At 33.8% G+C, this 21987-nt stretch overlaps 1 protein-coding gene across 5 annotated transcripts in view; it reads left to right on the top strand.

The window, feature by feature from the left end:
• PAFAH1B1 (platelet activating factor acetylhydrolase 1b regulatory subunit 1) overlaps positions 1–21987 on the top strand; it is an 82302-nt gene that overhangs the window by 46225 nt on the left and 14090 nt on the right. For all 5 annotated transcript variants that reach the window (XM_073235024.1, XM_037022766.2, XM_073235021.1 and 2 more), the window contains 3 exons: positions 18105–18189; positions 18465–18539; positions 19443–19649. In XM_073235024.1, coding sequence (XP_073091125.1) covers positions 18105–18189; positions 18465–18539; positions 19443–19649 — 367 coding nt within the window. The remainder of the gene's footprint in view (positions 1–18104; positions 18190–18464; positions 18540–19442; positions 19650–21987) is intronic.

Below are 21987 nucleotides of genomic sequence, written 5' to 3'. Positions count from 1 at the left end.
ATGAATATATATTTACTATGATACGAAGAAACTAATTATGTACCTCTAATAATTTCTAATAGGTTGGATAATAATTAGCCTGTAAAGTTCTTTGAGGTATTTTTGGAGTAGAAGTGAAAGATGTTTTGACATACTTGAAACAGATCATTTGAGCATTACTACTAAAATGTACTTCATCTTAGCACATGTGTATTGCCTACTTTCTATGTTCTTATTCTGGGGCATATGAACATGGTAATAAAAACATTTTTGTGGATATGACAGATACTTATTTTGGAGATAATTGAGGATGGGAGAAGTTAAAATTAATCCAGTTTTGTGACTAATAATAGAGGCAGAACCAGTTTTCTAATTTTAAGTTCACTATTCATTGAACAGAATTGTTACCAAAATTAATATGTCAAACTGTAAACATCATCCCCCTCCTCAGTTTCTCCACTTTCTAGAGATGGCTACTGTTACTTCTGCATATTGTAACTTTTTCAGATTTTTTCATTTATTTACAACAATTCCACAAACATCTTTTTTTCAAGATTTATAAAATAGAATTGTACCTCACAACCTGTTTTAATATTTTTTGTCACCCTTTCTGTGAATCTAGAAGTGGTATTATCTGTTGTTAGTTGTCTAATAGCTCCTTTTAACAAAATAAACTTAGACCTCTATTTCTTTATGGATTTTATTCTTCAGTCTCTCCCCATGAAAGATTAAGAAAGTTTGTTACTTTTATGTTGTTTTGGGTTTATAATATTTGTACTGTTTGATCTGTTTCTCACCCCTAATTCATTTGTGCCACAACTTTTCCATTCTTGTATTATTTTAAGTGTATTTTTTTATTGAAGTACAGTTGAGATGCAATACTATATTGGTTTCAAGTATACAAAACAGTGATTCAACAGTTACATTATTCTTTTTTAAAAACAGCTTTATTGAAGTGTAATTAACATACAAATAACTGTACCTATTTTTAATATGTACAATTTGATGAGTTTGGACCATTCTTGTATTCTTATTTTGGTTATTCAGTTAGGTGCATTTTAATCATTACATACGAAACTTTTTCAAGATGAGCTCATAAATGGACCTCTGTGAGTCTTTGAATGCTAGTAGGGATTAGTTTTTTTCTTGCTCCCATAAATTAATGACAAGTCAGAGTTACATGAACAGTTCTTAGGTTTCACAGTTTTCCCACTCAGAGTTATAAGTATTAAGGAAAAAAATGCCATGTATCAGGCTGCAAAGAAAACTCAAATTTCAAAAAAGCTGAAATTATGTAGGCCTCATTTGCTGACTATAATGCAATAAAAGTAAAAATTAATAGCAAAAGGAGAGCTAAGAGAAATCTATCCATGTGGACAAAAAATGTACTTCTAAATAACTGGAGTTAAAGGGTCAAATGTTTCAATTTAGGAAGTTAAGCAATCAATAATAATGAGAATGCTCCTAACAAAAACCTGTGGGATGTAACCAATATAGCATACAGAAAATTAGATGGTATTTAATGAATCTTAAAACAAAAACAAAGTTCAGAAGTGAACTATACATTGAATTCAAGAATAAGAACAAAATAAATCCAGAGGAAGCAGGGGGGAAAAACTAATAAGTAAAAGCAGAAATTAATAAAATAGAAAATACAACCTGGTAATTTTAATTGGTAAAATTAAAAACTGGCTTCTTAAAAAAACATAAAATAGACAAAATTAATTAATAAAAAGAGAAGGCAAATGACCAATACAGTAATGAGGAAGGGAACATAAAATGAACTCAATTGATTTTCAGAATTATAAGAATGTTCTATCTTATTAAACCTGAAATGACCTAGGTGATTTTCTGTGAAGATGTATATGATAAAATATGTTCAGAAAAAAAAAAAAAACCTTGAATAGATCAATGACTGTAGAGGAACTTGTAAAGATAGCTGCAGACTTTAAGGTCAGATGGTTTTTAAGCCTAGACTCTTAACTCTGTTGAGGCTTTAAGGGCCAGTAACTTCCCAGATTGTATAGTTTTTTCCAGAACATAGAAGAAAGTGGAGAATTTAGGAGCTCATTTTATGAGGCTATAGTAAACCCTGATAGCAACACTAACCAACAGGAAAATAACAAAGGACATTGCAAGCTAATTTTATATGAACCAGATATAAAGATACTAAATAATGTAACAGTTGAGTCCAGTAGCATGTGAAAAAAGTTAATCATGGCCAAGTATGATTTATCCCAAGAATGCAAAGGTTTTTCAACATCCAGAAATATATTAATATAATTGTTATATTAGTAAATAGAAAGCCCATACAATCAATCCAAAAGATACAGAAATAGTATTTTTAATACCCATTCTTGATTGTTAAAAATTTTTTAGAAAACAGGAATAGGATATTTCCTTAACTTGGTTAGAGCTGTCTGCCAGAAATTTACAGCAAACATTAGAAATATTAGGTGCGTTCCCATTCAAATCAAGAACATATCAAAGTTCCTAAGCTACCATTTAAACTTGGATTTGAGAGTCTAGTCATTGCAGTGAGGCAACAGAAAGAACTAGATAAAACTACTGGAACAGAAGAGACCAAACTTATTTCTGGGATAGCATCCCATAGAAAATCAAAGAGAACATTTAAAATTATTAGACTTAGTAAGGTGGCCAGAAACAAGATGGCAGACAAAAACAGTTTTTGTTATTGGATAATGTAGTAAAAAGATATCTTTGCCCTGTTTAATAGTGAAAAAAGTGAATGGAGGGAAGCTGTCAGAGCTCCCAAATTATTAACAACATTAAATACAATCCCAATCAAAATCCAAACTTCATGAATTTGACCAGCTGGATTCTACAATTAATCTGAAAGAGAAATATGTAGAAAAATGGCTAAGAAAAAATTTTAAAGAATTAATGAGAAAGGAACTAACTGTACTGGATACCCAAACTATAATGGTTATAAGTAAAATATTTGTGGAATAGGCATATAGGGTAGGGGAACAAATAAACTTCAGAGACAGGCCCATTTATCTGGAAATTCAACATATTATAAAGATAACATTTCCTATCAATAGTGAAAAGATGTACTGTTCAGCAAATAGTGTTAGAACCACAGGTTGTATTAAATAAAATAAACTTCAATCCAGGTGAAGTAAAAGCCCAGATGTTAAACACATACAAGGTAACAATGTAGAAATGGTAGAAGAAAACATGGCTTTTTGGTAGGAAAGGACTTCCTAAAGATATCAAATGGGAAACCAAAAGAACAATTGGTAAATTTGAATAAATTTGAATATACAAAATACAGAATTTCTGTATGAAGAAAGACCTCAAAATACAAGTGACTGGTGGTGGGGAAGTACTTGCAATACCTGTAACAAAGGAATGGCATCTAGGATATATAAGGGAAGTCCTAAAAATTGATTAAAATTATCATAACCAGTAGAAAATGAGAAAAAGGTAATACTAAGGCCATTTCACAAGCAAAAAGTTGGTCAGTAAACATATTAAAAAATGTTTAATGTCTGTATACAAAACAAAATACAACTTGTTCTCCAAGTGATTGTACAAAAGGAAAAACTGATGATAGTCTTTGTTAGCAAGCATCTGGGGGAATTGGGTTCTTTGGGCACTGGTGGTGAGAGTATACATTTTAATTTCTTGAAAGGTCAGTTGGATAATGTGTTTTAAAATGTATGTGTTCTTTGGTCTAACAGCTATATTTATAAAGAGCTTTTTTAGCAATACTTCTCAAAGGATAGGTATGTAAAAGGATATTTTATTATTTTTTATGGTAAGACAATCTAAAAAGTTTATCCGTCAGTAGGGGTATATTAAATATGGTACATCCATTCTATAGGATACCATATAGCAGTCTAAAAATGAGGCATATTCATGTACATCTACATGGAAAGAGCTTAACTGAAACAGCTTGCTAAATAAGATATGATGCATTTATATTAAATACTGCCCCCTCTCCCACACACAACTATGTATTTCTTTTGTGCTTGTATCTGAATAGATGCAAACGCTTGAAAAGATAGACCCTCAACTGTTAACAGTGGTTACCTCCAAAAGAAGAATGAGATTGGATAAAGGTGGAACAAATATTTTTGACAGTATTGTTTCAGTGTTCTATAAGGCAAAATGTATTTGTTATTTTTTGTGTAAATACCAGCAAAATTCAATGAATTTTTTTTTAAACAGAAACTATATGCTCTGGCACTATAGATTGCAGTGGAGAAATTTTAGGTCAGCCTGATGTTTGTCCTTGCTTTCCTGCTTAGGTATCCATAGTATTTTTTCTCTAAATCTTCATGTTCACCAAGCTAGTTTTTGTTAGTTCTTGATTTTAGGGACATTTTCTTTTTATTATATTTGTTTATGTCATACATGTCCTGGATTCCTTTTATTTTTATCTTTTTAATTTTATATTACCTTAGATTTCTTTGAGAGTATGTGATTATAATTTTCTGCTGCCTCCTGGGGTTATTCTTCCTTTCTAAAGCATGCTTTCTTCTCTATTTTACTTGATTTCTTGCTTTTCCTCTTCTCTTAAAATTTGCTGAGTGCTATGTTTCATCCTTCTTACTAACCATCTTTGGAGACAGTTCTGTTGGTGGAAAAGAATGACTAAACTGGAATCACTTGAAATTTGAATGTGCTTAGAACACCTTTCCTGCCATATTAGTACAGTAGTCCTTTGCCCTGGGGCATGTAGCCTCTCAGCTTTTCAGGTCCTTCTCAGATGAGCCCAGGACCTTCCTAATTGTGATCTCAAGCCTTTTCTGGGTAATTTATTATCTGTTAGCTAATTTGGCCAGCACATGTAAAGCTAATTTTCTTTACCCTCCTTTTAAATCCTGTTTTACCTATAGACAGTTTTACTGCCCTTAAAAAGCCCCTGTGCTCCATTTATTTTTCCATTCCTCCCTCTCTTTTGAACCCTGGCAACTAAGCATTTTTTTTTTACTGTCTCCATAGTTTTGCCACATCCAGAAAGTTGGAATCAAATGGTGTGTAGCCTTTACAGAATGACTTCTTTAACTAACTCAGCAATATGCATTTAAGGTTCCTCCATGTCACTTCATGACTGTAATGTGTTTTTAACCTCTACAGTTAATTGAGGTCTTTAAGTTTCTCCTGTGCATATATTGAACATTATATGTATTTAGCATTGATTAGAAAGTGGTTCTGCCCTAGCCTTTAAAAAAAGTAAAGATCTGCACTTACTGCACACTTGAAATTGTACATGAGAATACACTTCAGCGGCACATGTTCATGGAGTTGAGTTAGATGCAGACAAGGCTCTCGCACATATGCACATTGTCATCATGTGAATAGTTGTAAAGACTTGTGTGGGCATAATACTTTGCATGGTGGCAGTATCCTATTACAAAGAGAGAGTTTGAGCGCTTAAAAAGCTTTGGGGTTTTCTTGTCTGGCTTTAGGGTCTATAATAAGAATGAGAGCAATGTTTAGATCTTGTTAGTGATTCAGCTTTCAAACAGTCACTGTTTCTCACTGCATTTAAGATACTATGGCTCAGTTTAATTGGAGAATACTTGAGATGCAAGCTGAGCTATTAAAATCCAGTTGCTATAGTGCCTTGCTTATCTATGAATTAGAATTTCTTCATACTGGGCAACAAAAGCATTAAATACATGAATTAATTGAATGCTGAACTGAAATGAGACTGATGTATTTCAGGTTTTTATATTTATAAAAACAGCTATGTTTCATTGATTATAAAAAGTAAATATATATTTAAGCAAAAACATTAATATATTGCTTTTATCCATCTTACGTTGTGAGGTTCTGCTTTTTCAGCTTTAAAGAGTTGATAGTCATGGAACTTATGACTATGTTGCCTGTATTATAACTTCCCATGTAATGATCATCAAGTTTCTTATTATTGCCTTGAAGTAAAATATTTAAAAAGGACCTCTGAGTCTTCAAAGGGAGATTAAAATAGTCTCAATTTGTGTTGTATTTAGTCTTATTTTCTGTAAGTTTTTTAACTAAAATGCTTCATTCAGAATGCACCATATTCTGATCATTCCAGATAACAAGCAATTCCATACAGTAGGGGTTACAGGTATTTTCTCCATTTGCTAATGTTAGATATGTCAAAACAATAAGCCAGTAAACAAAAACATAACTTCATTTGTGAATTTGAACCCAAAATTATGAAATTGCTGAATGTTTCAAAAAATAAATTTCATCATTTAATAAGAGTGAAGTGTAGGCATCTCTAAAGATAATCAAGATATGGTCATCAAAGTTAAAATCACTGACTTTGAACTCCTACAAAGCCCAGTTATGCCATATCTCATTTGATTTCACTGAAAGATTTGATCATATTCTAGAGAATTGTATTAGAAGAAAAGAATTCCAGAGGAGGAAGGCAGTGCCACAAATACCAGTAAGGAAATTGAGAAAGTTGTATGCTGGTTAGCTCTTATTTCCTTTGTGAGGTTGGAGGTCTGCTGAAGGCTAGGATGTAAGTAGGAATTGGGAGTGAGGTAAGGGGACGAGAGACAAGTAAATGAGTCATTAGGCAGCAGTGGAATGAAAACCATATATTACAATTTGACCTCTACTAATTCTAAAAATAAAAATCCCATCATTAGCAGTATTGTAGGTTACTGACTATCCTGATGTTCAGTGCAGGGTTAAAAACTATGTTCCATTAACAAATGCAACCTATCTTTATTTAGCCAGGTAATTCTGGGTATGCTTATATGAATATGTCCTAATTTTAAGGGATCTTAACTTTTATTCTTTAGGGCTTGACTTTCTATGCAATGATCTTACTTTGTTTAGTTACTAACCCATCTGATTTGCCTGTATACTTCTGATAAATAGGTATTTAGGATGTCTCAGGATAAACAAGTACTTCTTAAAACATAACTTTCATTAAACTGCTTTTTTTGGTCTTGTATATCATTCGTAATCTTTCTGTTGTGTTCTTTCAGTCATTCTCTCATTATCTTAATCTTATTTCTAATATTTATACCTATTGTTTAGATGGATTGATTGCTTTTGGAAAAATCTAAAATAATAGTGATTATAAGCATCATTGTCTTGTTCTTTAGTGCAGGTATTTCTGATGTTTTACCATTAACTTAATATTTATTGGTTGAAGTTTTGAGAGAGTTTTAAAAACATTAATGAAGAGATATCTTTTTTTTTGCTTATATATTTTTTTAAATTTTGTTATTGATCTACAATTACATGAAGAACATTATGTTTACTAGGCTCCCCCCTTTATCAACTCCCCCCCACACACCCCATTACAGTCACTGTCCATCAGCGTAGTAAGATGCTGTAGAAACACTACTTGTCTTCTCTGTGTTGTACAGCCCTGCCTGTGCGCCCCCCACATTATACATGCTAATTGTAATACCCTCTTTCTTATTCCCTGACCTTATCCCTCCCTTCCCACCCATCCTCCCCAGTCCCTTCCCCTTTGGTAACTGTTAGTCCATTCTTGAGTACTGTGATTCTGCTGCTGTTTTGTTCCTTCAGTTTTTCTTTATTCTTATACTCCACATATGAATGAAATCATTTGATACTTGTCTTTCTCTGGCTGGCTTATTTCACTGAGCATAATACCCTCTAGCTCCATCCATGTTGTTGCAAATGGTGGGATTTGTTTTCTTCTTATGGCTGAATAATATTCCATTGTGTGTATGTACCACCTCTTCTTTATCCATTCATCTACTGATGGACATTTAGGTTGCTTCCATTTCTTGGCTATTGTAAATAGTGCTGCAGTAAACATAGGAGTGCATCTGTCTTTTTCAAACTGGGCTGCTGCATTCTTAGGGTAACTTTCTAGAAGTGGAATTTCTGGGTCGAGTGGTATGTCTATTTTGAGCTTTTTGAGGAACCGCCATACTGCTTTCCACAATGGTTGAACTAATTTACATTCCCATGAGCAGTGTAGGAGGGTTCCCCTTTCTCCACAACCTCGTCAACATGTCTTGTTGTTTGTCTTTTGGATGGTAGCGATCCTTACTGGTGTGAGGTGATATCTCATTGTGGTTTTAATTTGCATTTCTCTGATAACTAGCGATGTGGAGCATCTTTTCAGGTGTCTGTTGGCCATCTGAATTTCTTCTTTGGAGAACTGTCTGTTCAGCTCCTCTGCCCATTTTTTAATTGGATTATTTGCTTTTTGTCTGTTGAGGTGCATGAGCTCTTTATATATTTTGGATGTCAACCCTTTATCAGATCTGTCACTTATGAATATATTCTCCCATACTGTAGGATACCTTTTTGTTCTATTGATGGTGTCCTTTGCTGTACAGAAGCTTTTCAGCTTGATATAGTCCCACTTGTTCATTTTTGCTTTTGTTTCCCTTGCCTGGAGAGATATGTTCATGAAGAAGTCATTCATGTTTATGTCCAAGAGATTTTTGCCTATGTTTTTTTCTAGGAGTTTTATTGTTTCATGACTTCCATTTAGGTCTTTGATCCATTTCGAATTTACTTTTGTGTATGGGGTTAGACAGTGATCCAGTTTCATTCTCTTACATGTAGCTGTCCAGTTTTGCCAGCACCATCTGTTGAAGAGACTGTCATTTCCCCATTGCATGTCCATGGCTCCTTTATCGTATATTAATTGACCATATATGTTTGGGTTAATGTCTGGAGTCTCTGTTCTGTTGCACTGGTCTGTGGGTCTGTTCTTGTGCCAGTACCAAATTGTCTTGATTACTGTGGCTTTGTAGTAGAGCTTGAAGTTGGGGAGCGAGATCCCCCCCACTTTATTCTTCCTTCTCAGGATTGCTTTGTCTGTTCGGGGTCTTTGGTGGTTCCATATGAGTTTTTGAACTATTTGTTCCAGTTCGTTGAAGAATGCTGTTGGTAATTTGATAGGGATTACATCAAATCTGTATATTGCTTTGGACAGAATGGCCATTTTGATTATATTAATTCTTCCTAGCCAAGAGCATGGGATGAGTTTCCATTTGCTAGTGTCTTCTTTAATTTCGAAGAGATATCTTTTTTAATGTTAATGAAGTCCTTTCCATTGTTTAGAAATGTTTTCAAATCAAGAATGTTGAAGAATTTGATCCAAATATACATTGGTAATCTCCATCATGTTCTAGTTTTCCTTTCTCCCCCTCAGGACCCTGTCTATAATACCTACTTTTTCCTTTGAGGTTCAATTCACATCTTGCCTTTATAAAAAGATCATCCATTCAATATAATTTCTCTCTTTTTAGAATTAGGTTTCACGTACTTTGGTAACTTTGGTTTTGCTCCTCAGATAGGTTTACAAGTTCCTGGAAGGCGAGGGACCAAATAACATAATCCTCTTTTACATTTCCTAGTATGAAGGTGTAACAGATAAGTATCCTTTCTCCATCCCCCCTTTTTTCCTACCTTCCTTGCTTTATAGTGAAAATTTGCTTTGGATTTTAAAAAAAAAGTTTCAGACTTCTCAGTATGTGACAGTTTTATTGGCTTTCCTTACAGCCTGACTTACTTGTAGGTTTCTTAAATATGCAAAATAATTTTTACAGGAATATATTCTGAAAGGAATCCACAGTTAAATACGTGTCTTACTGTTACTATAGATGTACATTAAAGTTAGAGAAAATGTTTTAAAAGTTGCTGGTTGTATTGAGGAATAGGTAAAATCATCATCTGTCTGAAGACATCACTGACCTCTGGTTTATACCAATCCATGCAACTTGTTTTTAAATGTCAGTCAGTAAAACACATGTGTATCATTAACTTGAAACAACACAGTTGGGAGTCTAGTCCAGTTAGTGTGACATCATATCATAATTATACCTTCATTTACCTTAGTTTTAGTCAGGTTATATTTTTTAGCAGGTTAAAAGGGTAAAGAAGAAAACAAGAAAGGGGAGATAAAACTGAATTGTTCAGTTGTGCTGTCTGCTTTGTGCTTCTATTACTCAAAAAAAAATGTGTCTAAATATTTAGAGAATGTTTTGCTTTAAGAGAAAAAAATCCAACATAGTGTACTTACTTGGTAGATAGTTTTGTTGTTGTTATGCTGTGAAGAGTGAGGGGTGGATGTTACCTCAGACCCAGATCTCTGCTGAAGAGAATGGTAACTGACAGGCTAGTATACCAGGTGTATGTTCTCTTGCTAAATGGTGAAGATGAAGGGTTTGCTCACCCTGTCTTTGCCCAGATATCATTCTCCTTTACGTCATCCCTTCCAGGGGATAAGATACATTGTGATCACCTGAAGTGCTTGTATTTATCCCAAGACTGGTTAAATCCTGGTCTACTATTGAAGTAGGTACAAATCTTCAAGTATAATAGTGAAGGATGATTATTTAACCCTTTGTCAAGGCACATGAGTTTGGAGAGAGATAAGACCTATGGCTAGAAACTCATCACGTCTGTGCTACCCTTTTCCCAGAGACTCAAGCGGCAATTGTAGCATATTTAAGAAGTTAAGACTTGGTTAACGGTCCTGTGGCAGCAGTTTATGGAATGACCCTCAGTAGTATCCCTGTGCATGAAGTGAACTTTCTCACATATTCCCCCAGGACTATTTAGTTCATCCTAGGGTTTGTCTAAAATGGTATAGCTTGCGGTGGTATGTGGATTGTCTTTTGGAGTAGACCACTGTTGATGACGATGTGAAATTAAATGTTTGTTCCTGCCTGGCCTCTCTGTTGTCTTGACACTGTGCCCTCATAACCTTGAAGACATCTCAGATCACTGGGCTACTACAGCCTTTTAGAACAATGCACATTTACTTCATTGCTTTCCTAATTCCTGAAAATGTGATATCAACCTTTTCAGTGTATCTTTTTTCTTTATTAAAGTATCATTGATATACAATCTTATAAAGGTTTCACATGAGCAGCATTGTGGTTACTACCTTCACCCATATTGTCAGGTCCCCTCCCCACACACTGCACTCTAGTCACTGTCCATCAGTGTAGTAAGATGCTATAGAGTCCTGCTTGTCTTCTCTGTGCTATTAACTGCCTTCCCCATGACCCCCCTACATTATGTGTATTAATCATAATGCCCTTTAATCCCCTTCTCCCTCCCTCCCCACCCCCTTCCTTCCCTTTGCTTACTTGCTAGTCTCTTCTTGGAGTCTGAGTCTGCTGCTGTTTTGTTCTTTGCTGTACAGTCTGCTGTATAACAAAGTTTTGCTTTGTTATACTCCACAAATGAGTGAAGTCATTTGGTACTTGTCTTTCTCTGCCTGGCTTATTTCACTGAGCGTAATACCTTCTAGCTCCATCCATGTTGTTGCAAATGGTAGAATTTGTTTTCTTTTTATGGTTGAAAAATATTCCATTGTGTATTGTCTTTTGAAGCGTAGACCACTGTGGATGATGATGTAAAATGAAATGTTTGATCCTTCCTGGCCTCTGTGTTATTTTGACAGTGTGCCTTCATAACCTTACAGACATCTCAGATTCACTGGCTACTGCAGCATAGTACCACATCTTTATCCATTCATCTACCAATGGACACTTAGGTTGCTTCCATATCTTGGCTATTGTAAATAGTGCTGTAATAAACATAGGTGTGCATATATATTATTGAATCTGGGATCTTGTTTTCTTTAGATAAATTCCTAGGAGTGGAATTTGAGTCAAATGATATTTCTATTTTTCGTTTTTCAAGGAACCTCCATTGCTTTCCATAATGGTTGAACTAATTTATATCCCCACCAACAGTGTAGAAGGGTTCTTCTCCTTGTCCCCATCCTCACCAGCTTTTGTTGTTCCTTGTCTTTTGGATGTTGGCCATCCTAACTGGTGTGAGATGATATCACATTGTGATTTTTTGCATTTCCTTGATAATCAGCAACGTGGAGCATCTTTTCATGTGCCTGTTGGCCATCTGAATTTCTTCTTTGGCGAAGTGTCTGTTCAGATCCTCTGCCCAATTTTTAATCGGGTTATTTGTCTTTCGGGTGTTGAGGCATGTGAGTTCTATTTATATTTTGGGTGTTAATCCCTTGTCAGATATCTCCTTGATGAATATATTATCTTCAGTGTATCTATTTTAATGGGCCTTGTGAGAAATCATTTCAGTTTGTCAGCTTTTGACTTAACCTTGTTTTTCCTCATAAAAATGAAATTAAAACATTTATATAATTCGCAGAACATTTTTATTCAGCCTCACAGTATAGATTACACAGTTGGAAAAACACTGTTCTTGTCATTTTGGTTTCAAAAGACCGAAGTTTTTTTCCCAGATCTACCATTTGCTAGCCAAAAAGTAATTTAAACTCTGACTCTCAGTTTTGTTATGTGTGAAAACACCTTCCACCTCAGTGTCCCCTAATGTGTGTTGTGTAATTCCCTCTGCTCTGATTTAAATTTCTAAGAGATGCTGGGGACCCTGAATTATTCTGCTTTTATTGGTGGCGCGCTCCAATATTTTTAGAGTTGTTACTGTTTAACTAGCAGTTCATAGCATTTAGAGTAACTTTTAAAAATCTTAGTAAAAGGGTTTTAATGTATGTAGGGGCTGGTAGTGATAGGATATTGTGAATGATAATCCAGCTACAAAAATTATCTGGGGAAATAAAAGAAAAATGAAGAGGGTGTAGGATGTCAGTCAAATGTTTAAAATTTAATTTTGGCATTTTAGTAAATTTGAAGTAGTTTAGAAATCAAACACAGTCTCACTTGTTATTGTAATAGTTGCAAAAGACAGCAAGACAATATTGCTAGTGTGGTGCTGTTCTATATGTAAAGTTAAGTTTTGTCTAGCCAGTTCTCTTTGTTCATGAATAAAAGTCCTTTATCTCAGTTCTTTCTTTTGATTTTAACCATTTTCTCTGATTCTGCATAGGGTTACTGTTTTGGGCTACTCAGAAAGACCTGTTATACTTACGGATGAATTTTTCTTTGATTCTAGTGATTGGTTGTTTTTTCTCATCTCCCGAAACTTAATAGATTAACTTAAATAATGTGTCTGAATTCTTTGACAGATTATTATAAACTCATGCCTTGACGTCCACTTGCTTCAAACCAGAGAAGTCTTACATCCTTAATAAACTTGATGAATATCAGTTCTAGATCAACAACTAAAATTAAGTTAGCAAACCCTAGAAGCATGCTTTAGGCTGTTAGAACCAAGAGATTCTTCAGTCTTACTTACAATTACTGTAAGTAATGTGCTACACCTTGCCTGAGTTAGAAGTGTTGCATTCACTTGATCAGATAGTTGCCTTATATATTTAGTGGTGAGGCAATGGGGGTGATGGTGCCAAAATTATCTGGCCTTGGGAACTCAGCTTTTGTTTCTTGACTCAGTCTCAACATCACTTTTCTGACGTGGCTAGAAGTGTAACTAAGAGGTCTTATTAAATTGTATTTGATAATGGAAATAGAATTGACTAGACATTTATGGGACCAGGTTGTAGACTTTGTACATCATCCGAATGTTGTACAATTATCCCTAATAGTATCAGACTCAATTAAACTTCAGTTCTAAATTGTTTGGTGTATTTTTGTATATATACCTTACTCTTTGGTGGTTCAGTATTATGATATCATTAACGCCATGTGATGTCTCTTTGTAAACTCTGTATGTCATCATGTTATTAACTGAACATTTTACTTTCATTAGATAGAAAGAGAATTCATTCCTGATATTCTCAAAACTCATAGCTTCTTTCCAACTCATTATTTTGCTGTGCTCATTTGAAATCTCATTGAGGAGTGGAATACTGAGTAAGTTCTGAAATTGCACTTGCTAAGTCAGCAGGCACTTCTTAGTAACCAGATAGTTTGAATGCTTTTAAACTTAATTTATTTGACCTCTCTTAGATCTTTGTCACTGCTATCCATTTCTGCTTTCTTTGAAACTCCCTTCTCCCTTGGCTTGTTGACGTCTTATTTTCCTCTTAAATATTGGTATCTGTCAGAGTTCCGTCATTTACATTTTAGTCTCCTTTTTTCTTCCCATTATATACCTCTTCCAGAGTGTCTTGCCATTTACGTGGTTTAAATCATTACTGCCTGTTTGCTAATATTCCAAAATCCTTTTCTTATGTCAGATTTCTAGCTTCTGATTTGTATGTCCAATTATCTCCTATGTATCTTTACTTAAATATCTTATAGCTACTTCAAGTCAAAAGGTTTAAATCTGGACTTACTATATTCCTACCTTATCACCTTCCTTTTTCTAAGTTTTCTATTCAATTAAATTTACTTTGATCCACCAGAAACATGTGACTCAACTATTTTCTCCCATATCTAGTTAGTTATCAAAACAAAAGCCTAATGATTGAATATGTGAGTCATTCTTGTTTCAAGTATTTGTGTTTAGGTCTTTTTAAGGAGCAGTATAATCTCATTTTTAAAGTATTCATGAGGAAACATAATATATGGGAATATATATATATATATATATATATATAATACATATAAAATACATATAATACATATAAAAACTGTACAATTTCAGTTAAAGGAGGATGGTATAGAGCTTCACCTGTTTAGCCAGTTTCTTCCCCCCTCACTCAGTAAATATTTTTGGAATTACTATCCCAAATTATTTCACTACTTGCTAGTTATATGACCTTAGATAAATCAGTCTGACAATATATAATACAGTGGAATAACTTTTCTACCTAATTTGACATGATGGTCGGTCATAGGATGAAAAAAGACAGTGAATGTTGTTTTTTATATTGGATTTAACATTTTATAAACAGATAAATGCAACGTAACTGTTCCGAGGTGCTGCTTTATGCACATTGGAAATTACTTACATCTTTCTAATTAATCACGTTTGCCACACAGCTTTTTAAAAAAATACAGATGATCGGTTAAGCTGTGTAGAATTTGGAAATATTGCAGAAGTTTTAAAAATGCAACATTCTAGTCCACTTTAGTAAAGATTACATAAGCAAAATCAAAGGGTTATCAACTTTTTTTGTAGTCAGTAAATGCTAACCCAGATGTTTGAAAAGTAAATATGATAAAGGATTGATACTCATAACTGCTCGTAAGAATATAAATTGCTACAGCTCTGGGGAGCAATTTGACAGTAGCTATCAAAATCTCTTAAAAATGTTTGTATCTTTTGTCCTAGTCTGTTCAGGCTGCTCTCACAAAATACGCTTAATTGAGTAGCTTATAAAAACATCAGATTGATTTCTCACAATTCAAGAGGCAGGGAAGTCCGAGATAAAGGCAATGGCAGATTCAGTGTCTGGTGCCTTTCTAATTCATAGTCTCTTTTGTAAGGGCATTAATTCCATTTGTGAGGGCTCTGCCCTCATGACCTAATTACCTCTAACGACACCCCCACCCCAATACCATCACATTGGGAATTAGGTTTCAACATAAGAATTTGGGGAGGGTTGGTCAACAATCACTAGCATCTTTTGACTCAAATGTGAAGATGTGAGAAAGGCTTTATCTGTGAATATTTATTTGCAACATTGTTTAAAATGGTGAAGATTTAGAAACAACCTGAAAGTCTAGCAATGGCTGATTTCTTAAATAAAATTTGATGCATCTATTGTCCTGGAATATTGTTTGCATACTAATAACTATGTCATAAATGAATATTTACTGAGAACGAAAGGTTTTCACAACATGTTAGCAGATTAAGTTACTTGATTAAAAGCCATACCAATGCATGTGAATGTGCAAAGAACATGTTAGGAGAAGACTGCTGAAAGGTTAGTGGTAATCTCAAAGTGTTGGGATTGTTTTGTTTTGTTTAATAAGGGAAAAGGAATAGTCATTCTGCATTTTTCTTCTTTTATTGTTCTTAAGGGGAAAAGTATCTGTCTTTCTCTTACCATTAAGATTATAGTTGTTACAATCCTACCGTTTGCAACAGCGTTGATAGAGCCTAGGGTATTATGCTCAGTGAAATAAGCCAGGCAGAGAAAGACAAAGTACCAGATGATTTCACTCATTTGTGTAGTATAACAACAAAGCAAAACTGAAGGAACAAGACAGCAGCAGATTCACAGACTCCCAGAAGAGACTATCAGGTTACCAAAGGGAAGGGGGTGGGGAGGGAGGGAGAAGGGGATTAAAGGGCATTATGATTAACACACATAATGTAGAGGGGTCATGGGGAAGGCAGTAATAGCACAGAGAAGACAAGTAGTGACTCTATAGCATCTTACTATGCTGACAGACAGTGACTGTAATGGGTTATGTAGTGGGGACTTGATAATAGGGGGAATCTAGTAACCACAACGTTGCTCATGTGAAACCTTCATAAGATTGCATATCTGTGATACCTTAATTTTAAAAAAGATCATAACTTATAATTTGTGCATATGTTGCATATACGTATCTGTTACTTGAGCTTCAGATTTGTAAGCTGTGTGTGCTGTTTTCAGACAAAGTTTTAAGCATTAGGGCTTGACCCTGAGGTAGGAGTGGAGCTGGTAGGAATCACAACTATATGTAATTTCTTCACTCTTGACATATGCCTTTATTTGCTTACTGTTGGTTTTTTAAAAGAAAAATAAAATAAAGCTAAGAAATAGATGTCTTTTAGTTTCTTTGTCCCTTATTACTTGGGATATTCTAACCAAAGGGAAATCTGTTTTTGTTGAAGGTTTGTAATAGAGGCTTTGACAATATAATATTTGATAGAATATTTTGAGTCATTGCCTTCCTACTTTGTATTGTATTGTTGGAAGACCAAAGTAGAATCACATGGTGAATATTGAAAGGAAGTAGATTTCACCTCTGTGTAAATAAAATGCTTCTTATGAACTGAATTGAGTTAACCCTTAGTAGAAAGGGCCAGAAGGCACAGCAGAGACTTACAATAATAATAATAATTTACCTTGCTTCAATCCACTCTCCACTAATGTGATGTGCTGACCCTACCCTGTCTTCCACTAGTTATTGTACTTTAACCTTTGGTATGCTGATAATTATCTGAAATATAAAATACTTGCTCTAATTCGCTATTATCTTTCTTCACTGTTTTGTTTTTGTTTTTAATATGCCATTGAATACAAACTTGATTCCACCAATTCTACAGTACTACTAGAGTGTTTTTATTTCCTAAAACAATAGGTGGGAGTGGCTTTGATAGGACTGTCATGATAGTCATCAGCTTTGTAGTAGTAAAGCATATGTCTGTATAATGGAGTGCAGCATTTTTTTAAAGCAGATTTACATCTGATAAAGAATAATTGCTAAGACTGCATTTATGTGACTTTGTAAGTCATACTAGTGTACTGCAGTTTGTTTCAAGAACAAGAATTGATTAGAAGATTGTATGTATATGTGTTTATATGTAGATTATCTCTGAAAGAATATACAAAATACTGGTTGCCTCAGGGAATGGTAGATTGGGGGGTCAGTGGTAGATAGGACCTTCTATCATATACCTATATATTTAAATTTTAACTTTGTGTATGTATATAAACTTATAAATTAATTTAAAATATTTTTAAGGAAATCCCAAGTGAACAACTGTTTCTATCACGATGAGACTTAAGGCTCAAAAAAATTGAGAAACGTTGGAATAGGTTGCCTTAGGAGGGAGGTAGCTGATTTCCTCCTCTTTGAAAAAATGTAAGAAGGGCATGAAAAGGCTTCTGCTAATTCAGCTGAGTTCTTTCTAATTCTAAATGGATGTCTCATTCTGTGATAGTATACTAAGTTTATAGATTGTGCTCTGTTTTTCCACCCACTCTAATGGTTTATAAAGTTGTTTCTAATATTGAAATACTTAAATTTTGTCACAGTGATTCTCTTTGTAAAACTAAATTTGAATTGTAATATTTTGAGTGTCGACATAACAAGTAGCAAGGGAATGCTAAATGTAAATGGAAACAAAATTGATTACGGTTACAAATTGATACCAACTTATATAAGCCATATCTTGATCTGTAGAGTGCCCACAGCTCATAAGATAAGCAATACATTAGAAACTTTTAATTGAACATACAAGAATAATACTAATAATACTACAGATGTACTACTATGACAGGGCTAATAAATGTTTTAGAAGCCTTTGGGGGGATTCCTTTTTTGTGAAAAACTTGTATGATTTGTAAAGGAAAATACTCTTTAAAAGAATGACTTAAGATTTATGAGATTTAAATAGATTTCTTGAAAATAGAAATGAGATTTTGCTGGTAGTCACTTGAATTTGTTTTCTTTCAGAAATCGAGCTATAGCAGATTATCTTCGTTCAAATGGCTATGAAGAGGCATACTCAGTTTTTAAAAAGGAAGCTGAATTAGATGTGGTATGTTTGACTTTTCTATAATTCATAGTATCATCAATGATTTTTCTCTATCAGTAAAATCGTATTTGGATCTTACTCAGTTATCAGTCATTAACAGTCGCCTCAGTTCTTACCATTTGTTATGGTGGTTTACTTGGCACTAAGCTTGGCTTTCACTCCCCTTTTTTGGTATAATCAGATTTTTAGCAACTTTTGGGTTTGGAGATGAATGGTCCATATGTCTTGAACTGTTGTAGTTGAGCCATTTTTTAAAAGGTTCTCAATTTTTTCTTTAGAATGAAGAATTAGATAAGAAATATGCTGGTCTTTTGGAAAAAAAGTGGACTTCCGTTATTAGATTACAAAAGAAGGTAACTAAGTCTTTTTGCTTTAAAGTCAGTTGTTTTCAGAGTGTTGTTATTTAAACTTCCTGAAAATACTGTCATAACATAAATTATTCTTCTACATTAATTATCTTTAGTGTTGAAAGGGCAAATGAAAATATATTTCTATTGATTAAAAAAAATTTGGACCTAGACAGGTCATTGTGGATACATGCCAACTCAGTGCAATCCGGGTACTGTCTGGGTTGAATCTACACAACCCTGATTTCAAGGAGCTGATCACTGAAAAGAATCCTTTGTGCACTTAGATGGGAAGAATACATGCAGCCAATGTGATGCTGGAAAAGAGCACCGAAGTATGTGCTTAAAGAAGCCCTTTTCATCTCTGAGCTTTTACTTTACCTGTAAAGTGAAGGCAATAAACGTATTCTGGCCCTAAAATTTATACTTGTAGTAGGCAAAGTCAGAATAAATAACCTTGTTATACTATAGGTTAAACCATAAAAAGTTCTTAGAAAAGTGCCTATCACATAGATGCTCAATGATTGTCAGCTTTTATTATTAATATTACTATTATTAGCATGTATAATGTAAACCATCATTTGGAAAGAATTTACTGGAAGTAGCAGATTTAGAGAGACCATGATAGGTGCACTGCTCTTCCGCTGATTAGTAGATAACAATTGAAAAAAATTTTTTTTGACTTAAGTAATTAAGACACAGTTATACTGGATTCTTCTGAATTTTCAGTTTTGTGACATCACTGGTGGTACATAGTATAGATCATTTTCAGTTAAATGCTTTGTAAGTTACTGAAAAGTTTTCAAGTATCCTGCCTATAAAATGAAAAATAAAGACCATTTTAAAAAATGTCAGATACACTATTTCTGTCAGAATCTGTCTTTACATAGCTATGTGTTCATTCTCAAGGTTATGGAATTAGAATCAAAGCTAAATGAAGCAAAAGAAGAATTTACGTCAGGTGGACCCCTTGGTCAGAAACGAGACCCAAAAGAATGGATACCTCGTCCACCAGAAAAATATGCATTAAGTGGTCATAGAAGTCCAGTCACTCGAGTTATTTTCCATCCTGTGTTCAGTGTTATGGTCTCTGCTTCAGAGGATGCTACAATTAAGGTAATTTTTTCCAAAATTTAATGATATGTAGTAGGATACTTATTAAGACCAGATTTAAAGTTAATTAAATGAAAGAAAAATAAAAAGATCCTGAAAATGAGGACCTCAGCAGAGGGACATGAGGGACTCTTTGAAACTGTGTGATTGGTTCTAAACCCTTAAAGACAGACTTGGAATAAAATTTCATTGTAGCTCCTGAGAAGCAAGCTGACAAATAAAGTTCACTGATAAATATGAGAAAATTGGGTGTCACAATTCATTGTTGTGACTGAGGCAATAGACACCTAGTGCTTGAATAATTTTTGTTCTTGGAGAATGAAGATAGAATGTGTGCCATTTAAGCAGAGGTGTAGATGAAAACAGGATTATAAGACTAGGAAGTCAAGGGATGGATTATATTCTGCAAAATAACTCAATACAGGATATATTTAAATTGGACTCTCCTTGATGTATTTAATACTGACTTAGATTCCAAACTAAACAGTTCTGTCCGGGGGTGTGGGAATGTAAGAGCTTTTCACTTTACATCATTTATTTCTCTCATTTTTGTATTTTTCACAATAAACATATATTTTTTAATGTTTTATTTTTTTAATCAGGAAAAAAGTTGTTTTTATAATTCCCTTTGATCTAGATAAAATACAGTAACAATTGTATAATCGCCTGCAGAAAGAGAAGCAAAATGTAGTTAAAGGGTTTAGGTAGGTGTTTCTTTTCTGAGGCTTTTTTCACATTAAGTTCTAGATTTTAAGCTTCATTGTTAGATGTGTAACTAAGAAAATTTGAGTAGATTGGGATTGTATATATCACATAGCAGTCCAGCATAAAATGCAGAAATGATTTATATATGACTATACTTAACCTGGTCTTCAAATTAAACACTGTTTTATGTTTTTGTTATGTGGTGGTCTTCAGTTTCTGAATCAGTGACTTTCTTCTGTCCTGTGGGCTGGTGATCCATGGGGCCGGCTACAGAGTAATTGGAAGAATGTCTTAATTTCACATGTTCATCATGTATTTCTGTAGGCCAAGATGATTACATATCTAATACATTAATATATTGCATGTTTTCAAGTGTATGTAGACATGTAATGAAGTTACTGATTTCACCATGGTCTTGTTTACTATAAAATTGCACTGCTGTTATTATGAAGCATAAGGGTGAAGATAGACGTTCCTGAATAAGTTGAAAACCCAGTCTTAATTACTGATTTTGTAGCAGGTGCCATCTTGAAATATATAACTACTGAGTCAACTTTAAAATATTACAAATGCAAGTTTAAAATTTTTTAAATTTATAATCATACCATATAACTAGTTACATACGGTTCTATTTAGTCTTTGTTTAGTGTGTGCACATACAGTTGTTTCATTAATGAAAAGGATTTATATTTTAGTTTTGTTTCCTTTGTGATTAAACTTAGAAAACCTTTCTTTGTTTCTAGCGAATCAGCATTTTAGTGATTTTACTAAGCTTATCATTTTATTTATATGTGGAGGCTTCATAGAGTAGTTAATGATCAAGAGCACAGGCTCTGGGTTCAGGTTCTGAGCTCACTGCTTAATAATTAACATGATTATGGTGCTTCTCTTTCTCATTAGGTAATGAAGACAGTACCTGTCTCATAGGGTTTTGGGGAGGATTAAATGAGTTAATACATGGAAAATGCTTAAAAAACAGTACTGACCAGATACTAAAGGAATATTCAATGTCATCAGTGTTTTAGCACCATTAACAAATCTTCCTTTGGACATTTTAAGTTATTTCCAGTCATCTACTGTCATAAATAATATTGTTGTATTCATTTTTATAGAAAAAGCTTTTTTTCTCATAACTTAGTCTTCCTTGGATATTTTGTGGAATGAAAACATTTTCTGTTTCCCTTCTATACTTTTCTTTCTCCAGTTGTGGTAAAACTACGTAATTTCTAAATGATGATTGTGATAGAGCTGCTTCCCAAAAAACTCAAAAGAAATATTTGTAATTTTGTGGTGTCTTGGGCAAAGTGCTTGATATGTTGAAGGCTCAATTTTCTCATTTATTTGGAAGGGTGATTAAAGGTTATCCAGGTCATAAAATTTTTCTGCTTAAAATAATGTATACATAATTTACATAATATTATATGTCATGGTATAGTGCCTGGCAGTTTAGATAGATAGTAAAGGCTCAACAAACTGTAGCTGATGTAAGTTAAAATTAATTGTTATAAAGTTAAGATTTTTATTATATGAAATAATTTATCCTGTGCATATGTTAAATACAAATGGTATGTTCCTTTTAAGGCCATGCTTTAACATCATCAATATTTGAACTATAATAATTTAGTAAAAATGATAA

The sequence above is a fragment of the Manis javanica genome, chromosome 4, assembly GCF_040802235.1.
Source record: "Manis javanica isolate MJ-LG chromosome 4, MJ_LKY, whole genome shotgun sequence".
Classification (NCBI taxonomy): Eukaryota; Metazoa; Chordata; class Mammalia; order Pholidota; family Manidae; genus Manis; species Manis javanica.
This window is presented reverse-complemented; position numbering and strand designations above follow the sequence as displayed.